Genomic DNA, 19,420 nt, shown 5'->3' with positions numbered 1-19,420 from the left:
CAGTGATGGCCACCATCTTCAATTTGGCTGCTTCAGCTTCCAGGTAATGTTTGTTTGTTTGTTTGTTTTAAAATAAAATTGTCAATAACAACAGTCATAATATAAATACTATTGCATTTTATATTATCATTAATTGCTCTCTTAAAAAAAAAAAAAACTTAAGTGTTTTTTTTTTTAAAGAAAAAATTTATTAATATTAAATTATTTGTAAGTTATTATTAGTATCGCCAAGTACTTTTTTTTTTTTTTTTTTTTTCTTCCATAGACCTTTAATGTTGGTCTATATCCCATTAGAAACAGCATTTTATCCTCGGTGCAATTTATTCATAGTACTACATGAAGTTTGAAATACTGACTACTGCCACAAGATGTCGCTGTTAGCCAGGACCGTTTCATTATCATTCCTGAGTCCCATAACGCCATAACCTGGCAATATCTTGCGAGAGCAAGGTTAATAACGACACGGTGCTCACTTTAATTTCAAGGCACATTTATTTCATAAACCACCATCCACTCCAAAAATGTGAACTAGCTAACAACAACTCTGAATCAAACATGAATCTAAATAAGATGGAGACAAGTGGACACACGAGGCCGCAAGTGTCACTCAATTACAAATGTTTACATCCATAATTAACATTTGTTGTAAATGACATCAGCTGCCCATTTCTCCAGATGCTTCAAATATCAATAAATATTTGTATTTTAATTTCAGCAAGCAAGCTATTTGTTCCTGACCCTTATAGCAGCTGCGGTTCGCTCCTCGTCCGAATAGAAATGCTGCCAAATGCTCTGCATTGGAGCGAGTGCTGGTGGTATCTAGTTAGTAATCAAAGACGATGTTTAGTGAAAAGAACATTTGAGGATCAAACCAGGATTAGTGCAATGACACACTTAAAATGTCCAAAGGGTCCAATTAAAACCTCATCTGCATCTGCTTCAAAGCTTGTTTGAAATTCATCTATTTAAACTTTACCTCAATTAAATGTATCTGCATGATCAGAATTTCATGTTTGTGCTATGGCCAAATTTGTCTGTTAGTTGATTCGCTCCAAACTTGGTTTTAGAAGTTTATATGTGTTTGTGATCTTCTGCCAGGAATCTCATTTTAAAACCCTCAAGTTTTAACTTCATTAAACAATAATGACAAACAGGACCTGGATGAGAGTGTAGAAAAGTGTGCTCTGTCATATGTGAGTGGTAGAAGTCCCAGCTTAAAGACTTTAATGTAAATCATGGATAATGTTACCATGTAAATTAAGTGCACGTCATCCAAAAATCAAAATGAAAGCTTCCCAGATGATGTATGACATAATTTTATGTGGAACTCAATCCATTCTGTGATACTGATCGGCTTTTTGCACTAATTGAACACGCTCACGCACGAGTGACCACTCCACAGTGGCCAACTTTACATCATCCACAAGTGGAAATCTTAAGTCATTCACTCCCAGCTATTTTCACTGAAGTAACCCCCTTCGCTCCCGGCTGTTTTACTGGAATTTGACTGATTTTTTAAGGCCCACAAAATATTGTGTTTTATTGATACCAACACAAAGATTAGCCTCTTAATTCATCAGGATTTATCTATTTCCATTTCGCAGTAATTAGCATTAGAATATAAGTTTCATCATTATTCACAAATCTGTTTTGAATTGTGGGGAAATCAGCATGTTTTCAACATGGCCCTGGTTGATCTCTTATACCTGCTGGCCATTTTTGAAATTACTACCCTTGCTTCACTCGTTCTCTGCAGCAGAGCGGCTGCATCAAAGCCTTCTGTACGCTCTAACATTAAAAAAAAAACATAAAAAATGTATAAATGCATCTTTGGGACACTTATAAACAGTTATATAGAACGTATTTATGTGTTTTTGGGAGCAAATGAGTTACTTGCAGTTCCTTTTAAATATACCAAAAGAAAGAAAAGTTCACCCGTGTGTAGTTAGACTGCACTTTGCACAAAACTTGTGATGTTCGATTTTTGGAGGTTCCACTTTATCTTGTATTATTAAGTCTATCATAATGTGTTTAATAAGAATTTAAAAAATACATAACAATTCAGATTAGATGCTCACGTCCAGGTGAACATGGAATATTTTACCAATCTGTCGAGAGTTCTTTCTTCTGAGTGTTTGATGCTAGTTGCTGGGATCGAACCACCCTGTGTTGTATATTGAAGAGGAACGTGTAGTGTGGGTAACAATGTCCAAACAAGGCATTTACAAAATATGAATAATAATAACAACAATAATAATCACAACCAGCATTCACGCAATAAAATTAAATTCAACAATGGTAGAAACAGGGATTGCCAAAAGAGGCCTTGAAACCCTCGTTCAGAAAAGTCCAAGAAGTCAAGGCACTGCAGTTGCTACTAAAAGACTCTAGATGGCAGCACTGTATGGTTACTAGCTAGAACAATTCAAACATCCCAGAAAATAACCATTCAATGATGAATTATCTCTCCTTTTCCATGCACTGGATGCTCTGGTGAACACTGTTGATCACACGTTTGCATCCTCTAACAATCTACTTAAAAAAAAAAAAGTCCCAAAAGACTTTTCTCTGAACCCTGAATTACCCTTTGCATGTCAGAGATGATGTGCAAGGTCATCCGGAGAGGTCGTCGGACCCTTTGAGGTCGACCGGAGGTCACGAGGGGACGAGGCGGTCTTTTGAAAGAGGGTGAGCGGAAGGCAAAAACGGGAAGTTGAAGGATGCGGGGCGGGGGAGGGCGCTTCTTACACATTTGTCCGACACTTGGGGAGGATGGGGCCTCCTTCAAGCCTTCTCTTTCTTACTGTGGATGGAGAGATGCCATGAGGGGACAGCAACAACATGAGGGGAAAAAAACAAACAAACGAGAAAGAGCGCACGCAGATATGAAGCATTTAAGTGAATGGGACATTTGCTCTTACAGGGTTTCATACGTTTCTTTCGGGGTTAAACTTTATCCCAACTGTAAGCATCAATAGGAACCCTGTCGTAGCAAATCTTCACCTTAATGTACAGCAATGGCTCTGAGAGTAAAGTGGAAATAAAGGAAGAGAGAGAAAAAAAAAAGCTGCTCCGAGCCATTGACTTTAAATAATGCAAAAAGGGGAAAAGAAATTCCGTGCGTTGTGCAGATTTCTTTTGACAGCCAAATCTGCTTACGACAGTTGGTTGAAGTGACTAATAGTGGAAGAAAGAAAACATCCTCAATGACTTTGTGTCATCAGAAGTGTGTTCTGATAATGATGGCAATTGAGAATATCATATCATATATTGTGATGAGTGTTCTCTGCTTCTTGATGACACTTGAATGAAAAGAAAATAAATTGTTTTATTGCATAATTTTGCAGGACCAGTTCTTGTCGTTGATAGTTCAATACATAAAAGAGACATTTAGTGCAAATGTTTGGATTAGTGCGCAGCAAAGATTGCTCCCAAAATGTGTCATGACATCAACTGACCACAAGTTATATTATCAGTTTTGTTATTGAATTTCTGGTGTCTCTAAACTATTTTCTTCCAGTCATCACACTGTTTATTTATTTATTTTTTAATGGCATCATTTCTTGTTAGTAGAGTTTATGGCCTCAATGACCTTGATGATGAAATATGATATTTCACCCTAAACATGAATCTGACATAGAACACATTTTCTAGAATATAATTTCCTGTCATTGATAATGGTTTCTTCCCTTAATAAGTGTTGTGTATTGTTGTTTAACTTGAGTTATTTTAAGGTTCAGTCATTTTTTTTCTTTACAATATGTTCTATGCACCCCCACCACTTTCAACACAATGTTCTCATTAATATTGCATTTGTGGAATATTAATTGATTAGAAAAATCCATCCGCTTTTATCCATTTCAGAGTGCGGCCATTTTGTCTTGTACAGCCACTTTCTGGCGACTGAATATGACATCACAGTGCCTAAGAGCTTATGCAACATTTGAGGATGGTCGGAAGTCGGACTTTTAGTGGTTCAAACCAGGAAGTGTGTACAGGAAGGCCCACTTGAACTCGAAAATTCCACTTGCGACGTCAGAAAAAAAACAACGGACTACAACGTGACGTCACTCTGAATGGCAAAACACAATTTACTCGAGTATAAAACTAGATAGCTTTCTTCATTCAAAAATATTCAACATAACTCCACGTAACGCAACGTACGTGACAGTATATGCCGAATATATCTCCCTGCATGAAATTATACAGTAAACTACTGAACTGTATGAAATGCTTATGAAATAAGATAAAAACAATAAATGAAGCAAAATTGCGAGCAGGTAATTTTGCTAGTGGTCAAAACGAGTTTTGAGGACCAAAATAAAAAACAATTTATCGCTATCCGCCATTTTGGTTGTTTAAATTCGCCTCGAACGCTTTCAGGTCGGAAATGGGGAAAAACAACCTGGATGTATCTGACTTCCGACCATCCTTGAATGCAGCATTAGGTAACAACCATCACAGCTCACCTGAGCCCTTAGGCACTGTGATGTCATTTTCAGTGGACAGGAAGTGGCAAAATGGCCTCCCTGAGATGGATTAAAAACAGGTGGAATTTGTTGCTTAATTCACATTTCACAAACACAATATTAATCAGAATGCTGTGTTTACATTAATGGATACGCATAAACCATAATATTGTAAATACATCCCCTTTAGGACACATTTTTATTTTGCTTTTATAAAAACAACTTCAAAGTGTTGCTGTGTAGGCTTTCCTAGCAACATAAAGAGCCACGATCATAATTGAGTATTAATTTTTGATGAAAGTTGGAGCTGAAGCACAGGTCAGTGCAGAAAGGGCTGAAAAGAGCCCAAGAGAAAGAACGGAGGCTTTGAAAGGAGGTGGCGGCAATTCCAGCGTTGTGGAACAAACGTTGTAGCTATCGTCAGAAGAAAAGCAAGACTGAAGGAGCACACGTGTTTACTTAGTCTTTGACTTGAACTTTTTCCCAAAGGCCCGTTCCAGCTCAGGGACGGACAAAGTGAGGGTAAAGGAGCCGTCGGACTCTGATCTGACAATCCGGGCTTCAAAACGAGAGGAGGAGGAAAAGTTATGTTCACAAATATGACGTTTTTTGTCGCATATACAAGCAGAAAAATGGCAATATTAAGGATTGTGTTATAATCCTGCTGTTATGAAGAGCTAAACATATTTTTTCCCAAATTTTCTGGATTTTCTTTTGTGTTGTAGAACAACAGGTACGAAATAGGAACCATTTAAGATATTGGCCAACCTCCATTTTTTTTTTAAATATATATATATTTCAAAAAAATTTGTTCATAGTAAATCATGTATGTTAAGGTCATAAAACCTTGACTAACTGTCGTAGGTCATTTTACTACAATTCCTATATAAAATTCATACAAGTTCTGACTCATATAGCAGCTAGCTAGTCAACAGTTAGCGAGTTAATGGCTATCATTAGCCAGTGGTGTACATTAGCTAGTTTTAGCTTCTTCTTTTCTCAACACTTCTTGTGGAGGCTGTTCCATCTTTCAGAATGTGTGAAAAACACATAATTGAATTCTCCAAAACAACTTGATGAAAGCATAGTTGATGAAACGTGTCATGTTATTGTTAATACTGAAGAGGGAGCTACAATAACTTTATATGGTACTGTGAGCAGTGTTCCAAACATCAAGATCTTTGCGGCGGATGACAAACAAATATAAATTCATCATTTACTGAAAGTGCCCTTGGTCAATGAGGTAACTTCTTGTTAATGCGCTGTTCTTTTTAGCGCTGATGTCATCATTTAAAAAGCCTTTGTTTTGGTTGCCTCAGCTTTCAGACTGGACTCCGTGTCGAGACTGATGACATCACTCTGATTCATCTGTTAGCATCTGATCAAAGTAAAAAGTGGGAAGATAAAGTGCAGATAAAGCGGTAGCTTTGGCGAAATGTAACTGCTAACGCTGCCAAATGCACAATTCGACAGAGTGGTTGTATAACCAGTGAAGTGACTCAAACAGGATTAAACACAAGGGCTTATTCTTGAATGTCTGATGTAGCACGTTCGCTACATTCTCTGGTGCGAGCCACAAACATGGTGCACCCGCACAAACTATTAACACCAAAGACTATATGACAAAATGTCAAGGCTCATTTCGATTGATTAACCTGAATAAAATGTCTAAAAATGTCAACAAAACAGAACATTGACACTTTCGCCAAGGAAGTGTGTTTGTTAGTTGGGTACACAAGTATCCAAATCGAGCACATTCTGTACTGTATTTAAGTGTATAGGATCACATTAGATTGTACACAGCCCGGGGGGTCTAAAGTTGTGACCATTAAGTGTATTGGTGTGGAGACGTTTGTAGTGATTGGTGACTTTCCTACCAAGGTCATTGTTGTTCATCATGGCGTTGGAGCCTCGGAGTCGCGGTCCCTGCTGGGTGAAATGGTAGCCGAACTTCAGCAACGTGGTGTTTTTCTCCAACATGCTCGCTATTTCCATCTCCACCTTATTGCCTAATGGCTGGCTCTGGGAGATGAAAGGTCCAAATCAATTGAAATCAAATCACATCACCAATCATGAATTCAGCAGAAATCGATTAGTCATGCCTGGCGATTGAGGTAGAAAGATAATGTAGTCGAAATGTGAGTGCTACTATCGTAACGTCATGGAAGCTACATTAGAGTAGCAACAGAGCTAATACAACACCACAACACATCAAAAATAATTATATAAATGATGGAGGGTTGTATCGTATGGAAAACATGTTTAAGTTGCACTACAATATATATCGTTATATTGTTCAGAACTAGGCCCAATGTGAACTTACTGCTCGAAATATCATTTATGTAGCATTTCACACATATCTGTAAAAGTGGATCCTATGGCAAGTGACAGTTGGTTGAACAAAATACCGGTATACAAAAATCAGAACACTTGGCATCAACAAACAATTTCAAATGTATTTGATGAAGTTAGTTTTTGTCATATTATTAGACAAACGTTGATTCTGAACCACTTAAGATGATTTTGTTCAGTACCTGATTGTCAATCTTGAGCTCCAGTAATGTCGTGTTGTACTGCAGTGACTCAATGAGGGCGAGGATTCCAGTCCCTGTTATAAAGTTTGACTCAACGTTCAGGCTCTTCAGTGTCGTGTTGACCTTGAGCATGTCCGCCAGGGCCTGTTAACACACACAGCACATGATTAATCCTCATTTTGATGTTTTCCTTGACAGCATTCACACTGTACCCTGCCTCTGGTTTCAAAACGTCAACATATCGCGCAACCCATCAACTTGGCATGTGTGGTCTGCTTTTTTGAAGCTTTTGTGTGGGTTTTATTGTTAGTAAGTAAGTTTAGTTTGTAACACATATTCTGAAAGCTGGAACAGCCTCCACAAGGAGTGTTGAGAAAAGAAGAAGCTAAAACTAGCTACTGTACACCACTGGCTAATAATAACTCGCTAACTGTTGACTAGCTAGCTGCTATACGAGTCAGAACTTGTATGAATTTTAGGTAGGAATTTTAGTTAAATGACCCACGACAGTTAGTCAAGGTTTTATGACTGTAACATGAACAAATTTGTTTTGAAATATATTTTAAAAAATGGAGGTTGGCCAACATCTTAAATGGTTCCTATTTTGGTACCGAACATTTAATTGAACTTTTCACTACCTTTTCACTCATTTTTTCAACATGAATATTATTATTGTTTTTGTTTTTTTGTTTGTTTTTTATGTGGTATCCTTGTATATAAATAGGAGAAACAGAGTATGCATTCCATAGAAAAAAAATCAGAATGTACTCACAAAAGCTACAGGGTCATTGCTTCTGGTTCCAACGATACTGAGCCTCTCCACCGCCGTGTTCTCTATAAGAGCCTGAGCGTATGCCTTTAAAGTTGGGATGGGGATATTCTATAAAAAAAAAAAAAAAAAGTAGGACAACATGGGAACATTAGAGCTAACAAATTGCTATCAAGAAATAATTGCGTCCTAAAGCATTGTACAGTACCTTGATGTTGTTGAGGTTGACCTCCACAAGCTCAGGGTCGTTCCTTTTCATCCTTACGAGAGTGTCCTCCACATCAGTTGAATTGGGCTCCTCATCCGGAACTGGTTTGTACTGGGTGGACTGGATCACACCTGCCACACACTTACAGTCACTAAACATGCTTGAATTATTGGAAATGCCAACAAGAGAAACAACAAATAACTGAGGACAGGTTCCAAAAGAACAGAAAATAGGCATAATTGTGACGAGTGCACCATTATGTGATGGATTACAATATTGCTGGCTAACACATCAAAACACATTTTAATAATCAGCAAATATTCATCAGATTTGACAGTGAGTACCGTCTTCCGACCATACCATAACATACAGTAATTGCCTACATAAATATTTTAGGGGGAAAACATAATTCATGTCTCCAAGCATTTATGCAATTATTATCTGTCTTGAAGATTTCATATGTGCCAAGCAAAGCATAGCATTCTGTACTATTCATGGTCATGCTACACTTTCCCACAGTCGGTTGTCATGTTGATGAATGAGCGACAACGTCAAACTGAGGTGAAAAGTGCAATTATCGCAGTAGAACTGTCTGGTTATTTAAAATAGGCTGTTAAATATGAAAATAAACATAAAACAAAATCTGATTCGTCTTGACAGTTTCTCTTGAACAAGGAGATATTATATTGAAAAGAAATGTACAGTTCAATTTATTTATTTATTTATTTTTTTAATTATTATTTTACCCAGTTATGTGATTGTGTTTGGAGCAACACATCAAATTGTGTGTTAAGTGTGAGTTACATACTATTAAGGCCTTGCTTGTTGACTATGGTGCTGCTTGCCAGAGCTTCATAGTACTGCTGGTTACTCATCAGGGTGTGCATGCCCAGGATGGCTGGGAAAGGAACGGACCAGAGACAGAATGGAGTTCATCAACAAATACTGTAGTGTGCAGGGACAACTTCAAATAAATAAAGAACATAAACATGAACAAATGGCAGAGTGAGTCACTTGCTCACCATGCAAAAAGAGGATGGAAAGATACATACAAGTCACATGCACATTTACAAGTAAGTCACACAGACAGGCCGATATGTTATATAGTTCACAGTATGGAACAGCATGGAACAACCCATGCTCACCTTAACATCTATCTAGTGGATGGTTGATGCAACATGAAGTAAAAAAATAAATAAAATAAAAAATAAAAAAATAAAAAAAATAAAAAATAATAATAATATCAGTAGATAGTCCAACTAACCTTTGTCTAAATTGCACTGTTAAACCCCATTTCCACATAATTTTCCAGGAACTACTTAGTACTAAAAAGTTCCTATGCCCCATTCTATAATTACATTTACATATGATTTAATGTAAATCATCAAGTATAATATTGGTTTCCAAATAAAGTACATGTTACGGACAAACATAACACCTAATTCAAACTGATGGAGCTTTTGCAAGAAAAAAAACCAACATACAGGTAATACATTTCCATAGTTGCAAATAGCATGCATTTATTCAACATACGTAATGGGCATGACCTCAATCACAGACATCTGTGCAGAGCCTGGGTGGCAGTATCTATATACATTTCATGCGAACACATGCATGCAAACTGCAGATACCCTGTACGGTGCCCAGCTAGCAATGATCCAGCAGAAGTGGAGGAAGTGAGGGGGTGATGAAGAGGAAGGGTGGTGAGGTGATGGAGGGAACTTTACTTCCTAAAACTTCAAAAGAACACTAAGGGGGGAAAGGAGAGGAGTTAGCCTGAAGAGAAGATGAAGATCAGGTGCTAGTATATGGGAGGACGTGATGGGGTTTATATAAGATTAGTGAAACAAATTAAATTAAAAGCCATTAATCATATGAAATACTGGATTTAAATGAGAGGTGTGAGGAAAAACGAATTGTTATACAACTCCATTGTGTGGACAGGAAACAAATGGAAGTTGTTACCTGCTATATCGCAAAGTTCCGCATCAGTAGCGCTGGCAAGAGCTTCTTCAAGCTCAGGCTCCAGGGTCACGTTCTCCATAATGGGGTCCACCATCTTTTTAGGCACCCAGGCCTTCCCTGAAAAAGTCATATAGACGCTCACATTTACATCTATTGACAGAGTGTTGAGTATTTCAACTAAAATGCGCATGTTTGGAATGTGTGAGGAAGCAGAAATGTGCACAACCCATACAAATACAGCACAGATTCTGAGAATTTCCTTCTCACATCATCTGACTTCATGTTGATGACACTTCGTATGTGTAAAAACATTTGCGTGTGCGCCTGACGTCTGCTCCGTCTAACGTCACACTGCACTCTGTTGTGTTCAACATCGGCCACCTCGTGTTTGGACTGCCGTGTAAATACTGGCCGCTTGGCAGCTTAGACGAAAAATTAGACACTTTCATAGACTTCAGTGGCGCAAGATGGGATTAGAATAATGCCATTAGCAACAAGTGAATGGATGGGTGGATTTTAAACAGGAAGGAGGGCAGTCAGTCAGTTAGTACCAAAGTTGAAAGAAAATCATTTTCACGCATTCTCCACAAATAAACGTGGTCTCCGGGTGGGACGCCAACCCGCGCCGCCAGCACCGGGCCGAGGGCAAGCAATGTCTCGCCAGTGCCCATTTACGCTCCTTTAAACAACACATTTTCTTTTTATGCCGCTTTTTCGGCTGAAAACCAGGATCGACTCATGTTGACGACTCGGAAGCCACGTTTAATCTCGAGAGGTTTTGCGAGACTTCCCGTCACATTCTTGAATGAACTCGGCTCGTGTGGGGTGTATTGATTGTGCAGTGTGGCCGCACACCACGCACGGTACATTCAAAATTGGAACTCCCGTGATTTTTACTCTTCACATGTGGTGTCTGTCAAAGATTGGAAATCGGCCGACAATTTTAAAATCTTGCCGTGTGAACCAGGATTAAGGCAGCAATAGATGACAAAGCTGCAGGGTTACCTCTCTTTTCCCCAGTGAAGGGCACCAGGTCTTCCCTGTCTGGGTGTTCTTTGGCTTGTTTCTCCAGGTGAGCCAGCAGGTCGTCTCTCTGGAACGTTCCTGTGGGCGCTTTCTTAGTCTGGTCTTTCTGACGCATCCCGGCAGGCAACAGTGCATTCTAGTCAACAATGGGAAAGCACAGAATTCAAAACATAGGTATTGGCATTGAAAATGATGATTTTTTGTTTAATTCTATATCCTACTTCACTGCAGTAATCAATGGAGATTGAAATCCTCAACTCAACTCAACTATATTTATAGAGCACTTTGGACGGAAACCCTGGATTGATACTGCAATGTATAAGAGCGTTAGGAATCTAATAGTACCATTTGTGTGTTATTGTGGTTGTAGTCTGCAACTAGAAGTACATTACATCAAACTGAGCAATGATTATCACATTTTAGTTAATACACATGAGAGTCAAAAAATATGCAGGGAATATCATAATGGCATGTACAAAATATGAGCACTATTATCTCTGGAAAATCATTTTTTTCATGCAGCTCTTGAATTGGATCCCGCTCGGGATAACCTAATGTCGTGTCTAGTGATTTTATTCGGTAGTCGTGCACAACTGTGGGCTGAGAAATTTCCCACAGCTTTGCTGCTCCCAGTGTTATTTTTAACTTAAAGGCCCATACAAAATCAAGCTCTTAGAAGCTCTGCTTATAGCTGCATATCTTATCTTTGCTCTCCTCTCTCTATTTTCTCAATCTCCCTCTGCACTTACTCAAAAGCACAAAGATGACAATCATGAACAAAATAACCACTGCCATTTTATTCCAGTGCAGCTTCAAATATATTCTCACATCACACAGCAGCTTAGAAGAAAGATGAGGTGTCTATCACACTGACACTGCCAAGCTTCTCATATCACAGTTACATCACAGACAACATGCCTCTTACATTCAGCTCCACTGTGTTATTTTTAACAGTATGAAACTCAGTTGTCCTCTCTCCTCCGGTCGGACTGCGACTTCCTTCTCTGCTTTCACTTAAACATGGCACCTCAGTACCTCATCTGGTAAGCATTTACACAGCAGCCACTGGCCGGCTCAGTTGGAGAGACTCGGGTTTAGTGACACTTGCTCTTCATAGCTGACACCAAAACATGACAACAAGGCTCAGAAGCGGCATCCAAAATTCCCACAGACACACTCCAACAGCTTGTAAGTCTTCCCAGTAGAGTGGAAATTGTTGTGTTATGACCAACATGTCATTTTGTTCTAGTTTTACATTTGATTTATCCCATGGTTAACTTTATTTTTTATGATTGGATGACAGTTAAGATTGTTAATGTTATGTTCTGGGGTTGGATACTTGACTCGACGATAAACGAGAATGTATCAAGAATCACGAGATACTATGCTAACTTTGGCTGTGGAGGTGCACAGAGGAACAGAAGTAATAACCCGACAAACACACACACTTCTCAGTCAGGCTTATATAGACAGCGAATCGATCTGATTGGCTGTGACTAGACATGTGGGAAACAGGACTGACATGGAATTATCTGATTGGCTGTTGACCAGATAAAGAGATTAAAGATTATTGACATCACATAGCTTCTGACATCACATAGCGTCTTACCAGTTGAAACTAGATGCTGGTTACATCAGTTCAAAACAGACACTTAACCTCATGGTCATGACCCAAACATAACCCTTACATGGCCCAAGCATAACCCTTGCATGACCCTAGTCATGACAGTAAACATAACCCTTGCGTGACCCTAGTCATAACAGTAAACATAACCCTTGCATGACCCTAGTCATGACAGTAAACATAACCCTTGCATGACCCTAGTCATGACAGTAAGCATAACCCTTGCATGACCCTAGTCACGACAGTAAACATAACACTTGCTTGATCCTAGTCATGACAGTAAAAATAACCCTTGCATGACAGTTAATATGTTGTAATCAGAAACGGGTTGATGATGGCCACAATTTATCTTAATAATATTTCCTTCGAGTCAACCAAAGTCCCACAACAGATTGTGTTCGGCACTGTGTCAGAGTGCAGTATTCATTTTGTGCGGTTGCGTTAGTATGCAAGCAAATGGACAGCTTGAAAATATATTTCCAATTTCCATCATTATGAAACACCTTCTTATAAACCAAATAACGGTAACCCGTTAGTTTAAAAAAAACAAAAAAAAAAAACAACAACAAGCAGAAAAGACTAAGACTGAATTGGGACGATATCGCAGACAAAGATTACAGTATTATACATGTCCCTCTTGAGTTGATCTCACTCCAAAAAGACTTGCCAATATCTTTCCGGAATAGCCGTAGGCAGACCTGCTGGCAAGGTTGCAGTGCTTTTGAGTGGGAACTTTACTGTTCTGTAACGGGCGATGCTCGTAAACGTGTAAAAAAAACGGTACGCGCGCCCACTCTGACTCTCCATGTTTGCGTCATAAAGGCTCTCTGGGCCAGAGAGTGCTGGCATAGTCTGTGACACACAAACACGTGCACATGCATGACGAATGATAGCCTTACAGTCATCCTCCTCTTGCCCCCTTTTGGGACTGAGCAGACGATCGCAGCTGCTTTGACTCACGATATACAGTATCACTGGGTGTATATGCCAGACTCTGCAATACCAAAGATTGTACCTTGGACGTGGGATGTTTATCTGCTCTACTGCTTGTCCCCAAAGAACTATTCTAACTCATACTCACACCGATGGACGATTTAGAGCAGTGGTTATTCATCTTCACCTTGTTGAAGGTACTGAACCCAACTAGTTATATGCACAATCCTTGAATACAGCAGCAAAAACCATGAAAACAGCAGAGGCCCCAGAATTGAACCTTGTGGAACACCATATGTAATGGTATACTGTATTTCGTGGCTTTTTAGGCAATCTTTTTGGATGGGTTTATATAGCATACAGGCTAGTCCCAATCTAGGGGTCTGCACCTTCAAAGTTTTACCACGTTGCGCCGCAACATGCCAGGTGTACTAAGGTGTACTGGAAAAGATGCAGCAATAGTTCAGTGCACAAAGTAGTAGAAAGTCTATCAGTAGTGGGGTTTCCATCCATCCATTTTTATTCGAATTTTCAAGAAATGCGAAAATAAAACTGAATGGAAATGCTAGAAATTCGAAAAATTAGCAAAAAAGTTTTTACGCTTGTATAAAAAAAAATAAAATAAAAAAGGAAAATGCGAATTCTGGTGATGGAAACTGGTTTTGCGAATAAACGCCACAAAGACCGTACACACGTCGTACGTTTTGACCGGATATTACGCCATGTACGTTTGTGGCGGAAGGTATGTTTGTACGACAAAACAGAAATCTTTTTGAATTAATAAAAGAATCCAATATTAATGCAATTTTTAATGGAAAACTGCAAAGAAACGCTACGGTTTATCAAGAATTACAAAAGCAAACTCATACGATGTGATCGCACGGTGCAGTCGCTTTCTGTTCTTCTTCTGCTTCTTCTTTTAAATTACTGGTGGGGATCACATCTCTATGGTGTATACCGCCACCTACAGCGGCAGAGTCCCCACTCAATATTCACAAAAGAAGAACAGATGGAAACCGGCACAAGTCGCATGTCCGTTTTGCGCATTTTCAGTAAATTCGCTTAAAATATTCGAAACAATTGGATGAAAACCTGACTAGTATTAGAAATATCAGATTTCTGTGGCGATAAACCAAGGTACCGCTTCACGTGCTTATGGGGGGGCTGCAGTATTGCTTGTGTTAATCCACAGTGGCTCACTAACAACATAACTAATGGGCCCACAGACTGCATATGACAACATCTTAAACACTATGAGCAATCATAATAACAGAGCTGTAGGTGATGCTAATATGTTAAATCAGCGCTCGGCGGTCTACGGGCCTGCACGACTCCATAACTCTACGCTGACGGTGGCAGAAAATAAACTCACATCAGGGTCCAGCTCCTCCAGTTCATCTTCTAACCGCTGCAGCTCTTCCTCAGAGAGCTTCATGAGCAGCTCGTCCTCGTCGATGTCTCTGTACTTCTCCATCTCCTTCCTCAACACCGACATGATGGCGCACACCTGCAGAAACAAACACCAATGTCACAATGACATTCACTTAGGCCATTTTAAACTCTTGTTGCGTCAGTCTAGACGTTTGTTTTTCTTTGTCTGCAATGTATCTTTTATGTTTAGTAGAGAGCAGTAATTCAATTGAATATTTGTTGTGACATTTGGAGAGTGTGTCTGACAAGTGGGTGTGATGGTGCCAGTTTTGTCATTGGGATTTGTGGCCCGTTATTTGATTGGTGCCTCATCATTTTTCTCCTTTGGAAAAAAAACTGAGTGGTTATGTTTGAAAAATACAATGAATGGGAATCAAAGACACATTTCAAAAGTTGGAAGAAAGTTTAAAATTTTCAGTTTGTATAATGTGTTTTTACATAACTACACATTTCCTTCTGAGTGAAAAAATAAATAAAATAAATCCAAAGTTGATATTGTAATGTGTGGAGTGGGCTGTTAGCTTACCGTAGTAAAGGCTTTCGAATGAGAAATACAATATGTCAGATGAGCAGCTGGGACAACTCCGCATCCGTTGTGAAGGTTGAAGAATAAAAGCTGTGAGTGGAAACAAACCAGTTGGAATAAAAGCGCACCTTGTTTTCATGCAGTACGTGAAATGAACTAATAGTTACCTTTCGCTGCAAATCGAGACTGTATTGACCTGCAGAGAGGTAGAAGAAGTACAGAGAGTTTAGGTTTTAGTGTAAAGTATTTATTTTTTTTAATAATAATTTAACATTTAATAATAATTAATAATTTAAATGTGGGTTCCATGTTGGATATCCATCTAATTAGTTCTTCTTTTTTAAAGTGATGCTTAACTAATTTTGCCATTTTCAGCAGTAAAAAGTTAATATTTTGTCTAGATTTAATTTGATAACTTCATTATTTTCACATGTACAATGAATACGTTTAAAAACACATTTTGGCACTCACTGTCAACTGAAAATGACTTTACATGTGTTCAGAGCTCAGGTAACAACCAATCATGGCTCAACTGTTTTCTGGGTTTGGTCATGTGACGTTAGCAAACTTTTTTTTTTTTTTTTTTTTTTTTTGTGACGTTATCAAACTGAGCCATGATTAGTTGTTACGTCTTTCCTGCGCCCGTGTGATGTCATCTTCAGTCGGCACTGAAGCATGAGGAAAATGTGTTTTTTAACGGTATTGATTGTACATGAAAAATAAAGTTAGCACATTAATTACAGACAACACAGTATCTTCTTATTGTTAAAAATAGCTAAATGAGTCAAGTATGCGATACTTCCTCTCTCATTATATTCTTTTGCTACCTACCAGCAGTAAATCATTTTATATATGTTTCTTTCCCCCAAAAAGTAAACATGTTGAAACAAATATTGTCATTGTCTGCATTTTGTTGATTTGGTTTAAATTGGATTTTCATCGTCATGTTTTCCTTGTCTCCTTTTGTTGGTGTTTCTCGTTAAATTTTTTTGTGTCCACCTGTGCTTGTCAACCTGGTCCCTTGTCATCCAATCAGCTGCCTCATCCACGTGTGCCCACTGCCCAGGTGTCTGTCAGTGTCAATTAGTTCCCTGCTTTCTTTCAGTCCTTGTCGGTTCATTGTCCTTTTTATGTATTGTTCCTTTGTTTGGTATCTCAATTATTTCCAACTCTAGTCAAAACTTTTTACCTGTGTTGATTTTGGTCATTTTACATCCTTTTTTTTTTATTATTTTAAATAGCCTAAGTACTGTGCGTTTTCATTCTTATTAAATTAAATGACATTTTTTGAGCAGGAAACTGCCTTTACAGTATGCTTCACTGCATTTGGGTCGTCAAACCTAACATAAACCCAAAACCCAAAAGTGGCTTCCAAACGGGTAACAAAAACTTGCAGGTGTTCCTCAGGTTACATTTCATTAACATTTACATTTGAAGTGATCTTCATCATCAGTTTCTTAACAAAGCACTCTCAAAGGGTACGTTCAACAAGTATGTGTACTTCAAATATGACATGTTAAAATATTGTTTTTAAAAAGTGTTTGCTTAATTCTTAATGTCTACTAAAGTGGGCCACTTGCTATGTAGCAACAATGTGAAAATGCACGTCCCCATGTGACAGCAGTTGAGAACAAATGCTCGAGATAACAGGAGTAAAAATAACTTCAATGGGGCCAATTTCTATTGTCCCATTTAATAAATCAAATTAGGTTAAAAAAAATAAACATGATAGATAACACTGCAGCGAATAGTTTCTGTGTAGATAATGCTGAAAGGTGGAGAGGTCGTGTTGGTTCTGCTTTCTCTAAGCAATATCCACGACAAGACACGTTTTGAAAAGCGAAGATGAAGTGAGTTGAAATCCAGATAATGTTGTGGAAGAAGCTGACCTGCTCTGCAGATAGCAAGCAGAGCTGGGCCTGTATTTATGCAGCTTTCCCAAAGCTTCTGAGCAGTGGGCAGGACATTCAGCTGAAGATGAAATCGCAAAGGTAGTCGTACAAAGACTTATGCTAGGGTGATGGCCGGACAGTCATCCTGTTTTTGAGTCTTAAGGTCCGGCAGATTTTGAAATGTAGTCCTACTATCCAGTCGCTTGTCAGACAACGCAAGCTAAGCTTTCTATTTCCCACCCCCCTTATGTTCTTTTTTTTTTTGCCCATCTAAGAAACTCAGGGCGCTAAATAGTGAACCACCAGGCTTCCCATTATGTCACCCTCTGTTGGTTGTTATATTTTTCGTGTTTCTTGGACAGTTGCAACTGTGAAGAAAAATTCCTTGTGTTTTTAGAACTTGTTAGGTAAAATGTCAGCGTAGTAGCGGTGCATTCATGTTGTTGCATAGTGTAAAGTATTTCATTTAAAAAAAATAAACCTAATGTTTATCAACTACAAAACTTTGGCCTGTAAAGATCTAATAAGAGTAGCCCAAAAACTCTTCGCACATAATAAATCAGCGAATAAAAACAGAGCGGGCAGCAGGACTTGTTGTTAAACTGTTGAGCAGACTAATCCTGTTCAGTGTCTTCCGACGTCATGTCACTAAAAACATCAGCCTCACGCACACTTACTGTACATGTGAGCAGATGGAGAACATTTTGTTATTGGAATTTTGCTTCAATGGAACGTTCCAAAAGATATGTCACGTATGCAGGTAATTAGCAAATTGCATGTGGATATTAGCCAGTGAGCATCAAGGATTAACTTCATTTAAAATGTTTTGGTTTTTGGTGTTTTAGAAGGAAAAGCATTCTATCATACAACGGTTAACTTCCCTACACGTGTACAATATATTTTTTATCTAGATTTTATGGTTGTTTGAGACAACCTTACATTTTCAATGGAAAAGTGTTAATAACTTTGAAGTTTCTCAAAGTCCGACCGTGCATGTTGGATTAAAGGTCATACATCCCCAGTATGTCGTGCAGTCAACACCGCGTATTTAGGTCACAGAAGAATTGATGGCCAACATGCCATCAGACAACTGTTGCATCTCACCGCACTTGCTGAATGAGCCTCATTATGCAAGGCGCGTTTGTACTGGTCCACTTACTAACCAGTTATACATTTAACACTACGGAAACACTTGACAACTCGAGCAAATTTTTGTATGTGCATTGATTTTGTACTATGCAATGAGACACAATGACGATTTTTGCGGTCTACAAATTCAATATACGATTTGACAGTTACAGTTTATGTCAGGGTGTCCCAACTTCAAGATGGGTCCCAAAACACATGACGGAAATATAGTCAACTCTCATCCAATCAATTAAAAACTAACACTGCAATGAGCAAATGTGTATTAACTTGCACAGTATTCTAGTCTCAGTAGTAGTAACTTTACTCAAGTCAAGTCTTCCACAATCAGCACTGTTATTTTGCATGTACTTGTATTTACGTACCTCCAGCAGCGCTATTTATAGCCGGACGGTCCGGCTGGGTGACAGCAGCACCGAATACTTTGACCAGATATGGTTCCCTCAGAGCGGCGTGGACAGGCGCTGCAGGCTGCTCCTCGACGGCTACACGAAGCGGGTATCGAACACAAGCCCCCTCGACACGACACCGTCCATGCCCCGCGGCGAAGAACACCGGGAATTGGTGCAGAATGGAGCGGACTCGCAAAGTTGCCTCCCCCGTCTGCGGGTTTCGGTTGGGGGTTTGAGGAGGCTCAAAGTCGTCTCCCGCAAAGGGCAAAGACGAGAGGACCTCCTCCCACCATAAGCCACCCCCACGCAGGCTGCACTGTCACTCCTGTGGTGACGCTCTCTCACAATTAGGACATGCTTCATTTACATGGGCTGCATGGAAATACATACACACTATTATACTATAATATGATATACCAGAATATACTATAATATAATGCATTTCAAAAGGTACAAATTATTTTCGCTCCTGCAAATAGCCAAGTTAGGGTGAGTCAATACATTA

At 39.0% G+C, this 19,420-nt stretch overlaps 1 protein-coding gene across 4 annotated transcripts; it reads right to left on the bottom strand.

Annotated features, from left to right (window-relative positions):
- Positions 1-454: 454 nt before the first annotated feature.
- Positions 455-19,184, bottom strand: tmod1 (tropomodulin 1). Of its 4 annotated transcripts, none has more exons than XM_077525008.1 (13): positions 18,889-19,184; positions 15,653-15,681; positions 15,486-15,575; positions 14,901-15,035; positions 10,951-11,107; positions 9,946-10,062; positions 8,789-8,878; positions 7,981-8,111; positions 7,776-7,883; positions 7,004-7,147; positions 6,347-6,491; positions 4,929-5,028; positions 455-2,803 (listed from the first exon to the last, which is right to left on the bottom strand). In XM_077525008.1, the coding sequence occupies exons 4-13, from the start codon at positions 15,021-15,023 to the stop codon at positions 2,785-2,787; spliced, it is 1,134 nt and encodes a 377-aa protein (XP_077381134.1). In that variant the 5' UTR covers positions 15,024-15,035; positions 15,486-15,575; positions 15,653-15,681; positions 18,889-19,184; the 3' UTR covers positions 455-2,784. The 4 variants fall into 4 exon arrangements, with proteins under 4 accessions (XP_077381134.1, XP_077381135.1, XP_077381136.1 ...); XM_077525009.1 differs by lacking the exon at positions 18,889-19,184 and adding an exon at positions 15,957-15,973; XM_077525010.1 differs by lacking the exon at positions 4,929-5,028 and having other exon boundaries at positions 456-2,803.
- Between the last annotated feature and the right edge of the window lie 236 nt (positions 19,185-19,420).

This window comes from Festucalex cinctus, chromosome 6, assembly GCF_051991245.1.
Source record: "Festucalex cinctus isolate MCC-2025b chromosome 6, RoL_Fcin_1.0, whole genome shotgun sequence".
Taxonomy (NCBI): domain Eukaryota; kingdom Metazoa; phylum Chordata; class Actinopteri; order Syngnathiformes; family Syngnathidae; genus Festucalex; species Festucalex cinctus.
This window is presented reverse-complemented; position numbering and strand designations above follow the sequence as displayed.

Coding starts and splice junctions, on each gene's coding strand:
- tmod1 (XM_077525008.1), bottom strand. CDS start 15,023: ATGTCGGTGTTGAGGAAGGAGATGGAGAAGTACAGAGACATCGACGAG. Junction 8,879..9,945: donor GGAACTTTGCGATATAGCAG/GTAACAACTTCC, acceptor TTCCTTTCCCAG/CCATCCTGGGCATGCACACC. Junction 7,148..7,775: donor GCAATGACCCTGTAGCTTTT/GTGAGTACATTC, acceptor GTGTGTTAACAG/GCCCTGGCGGACATGCTCAA.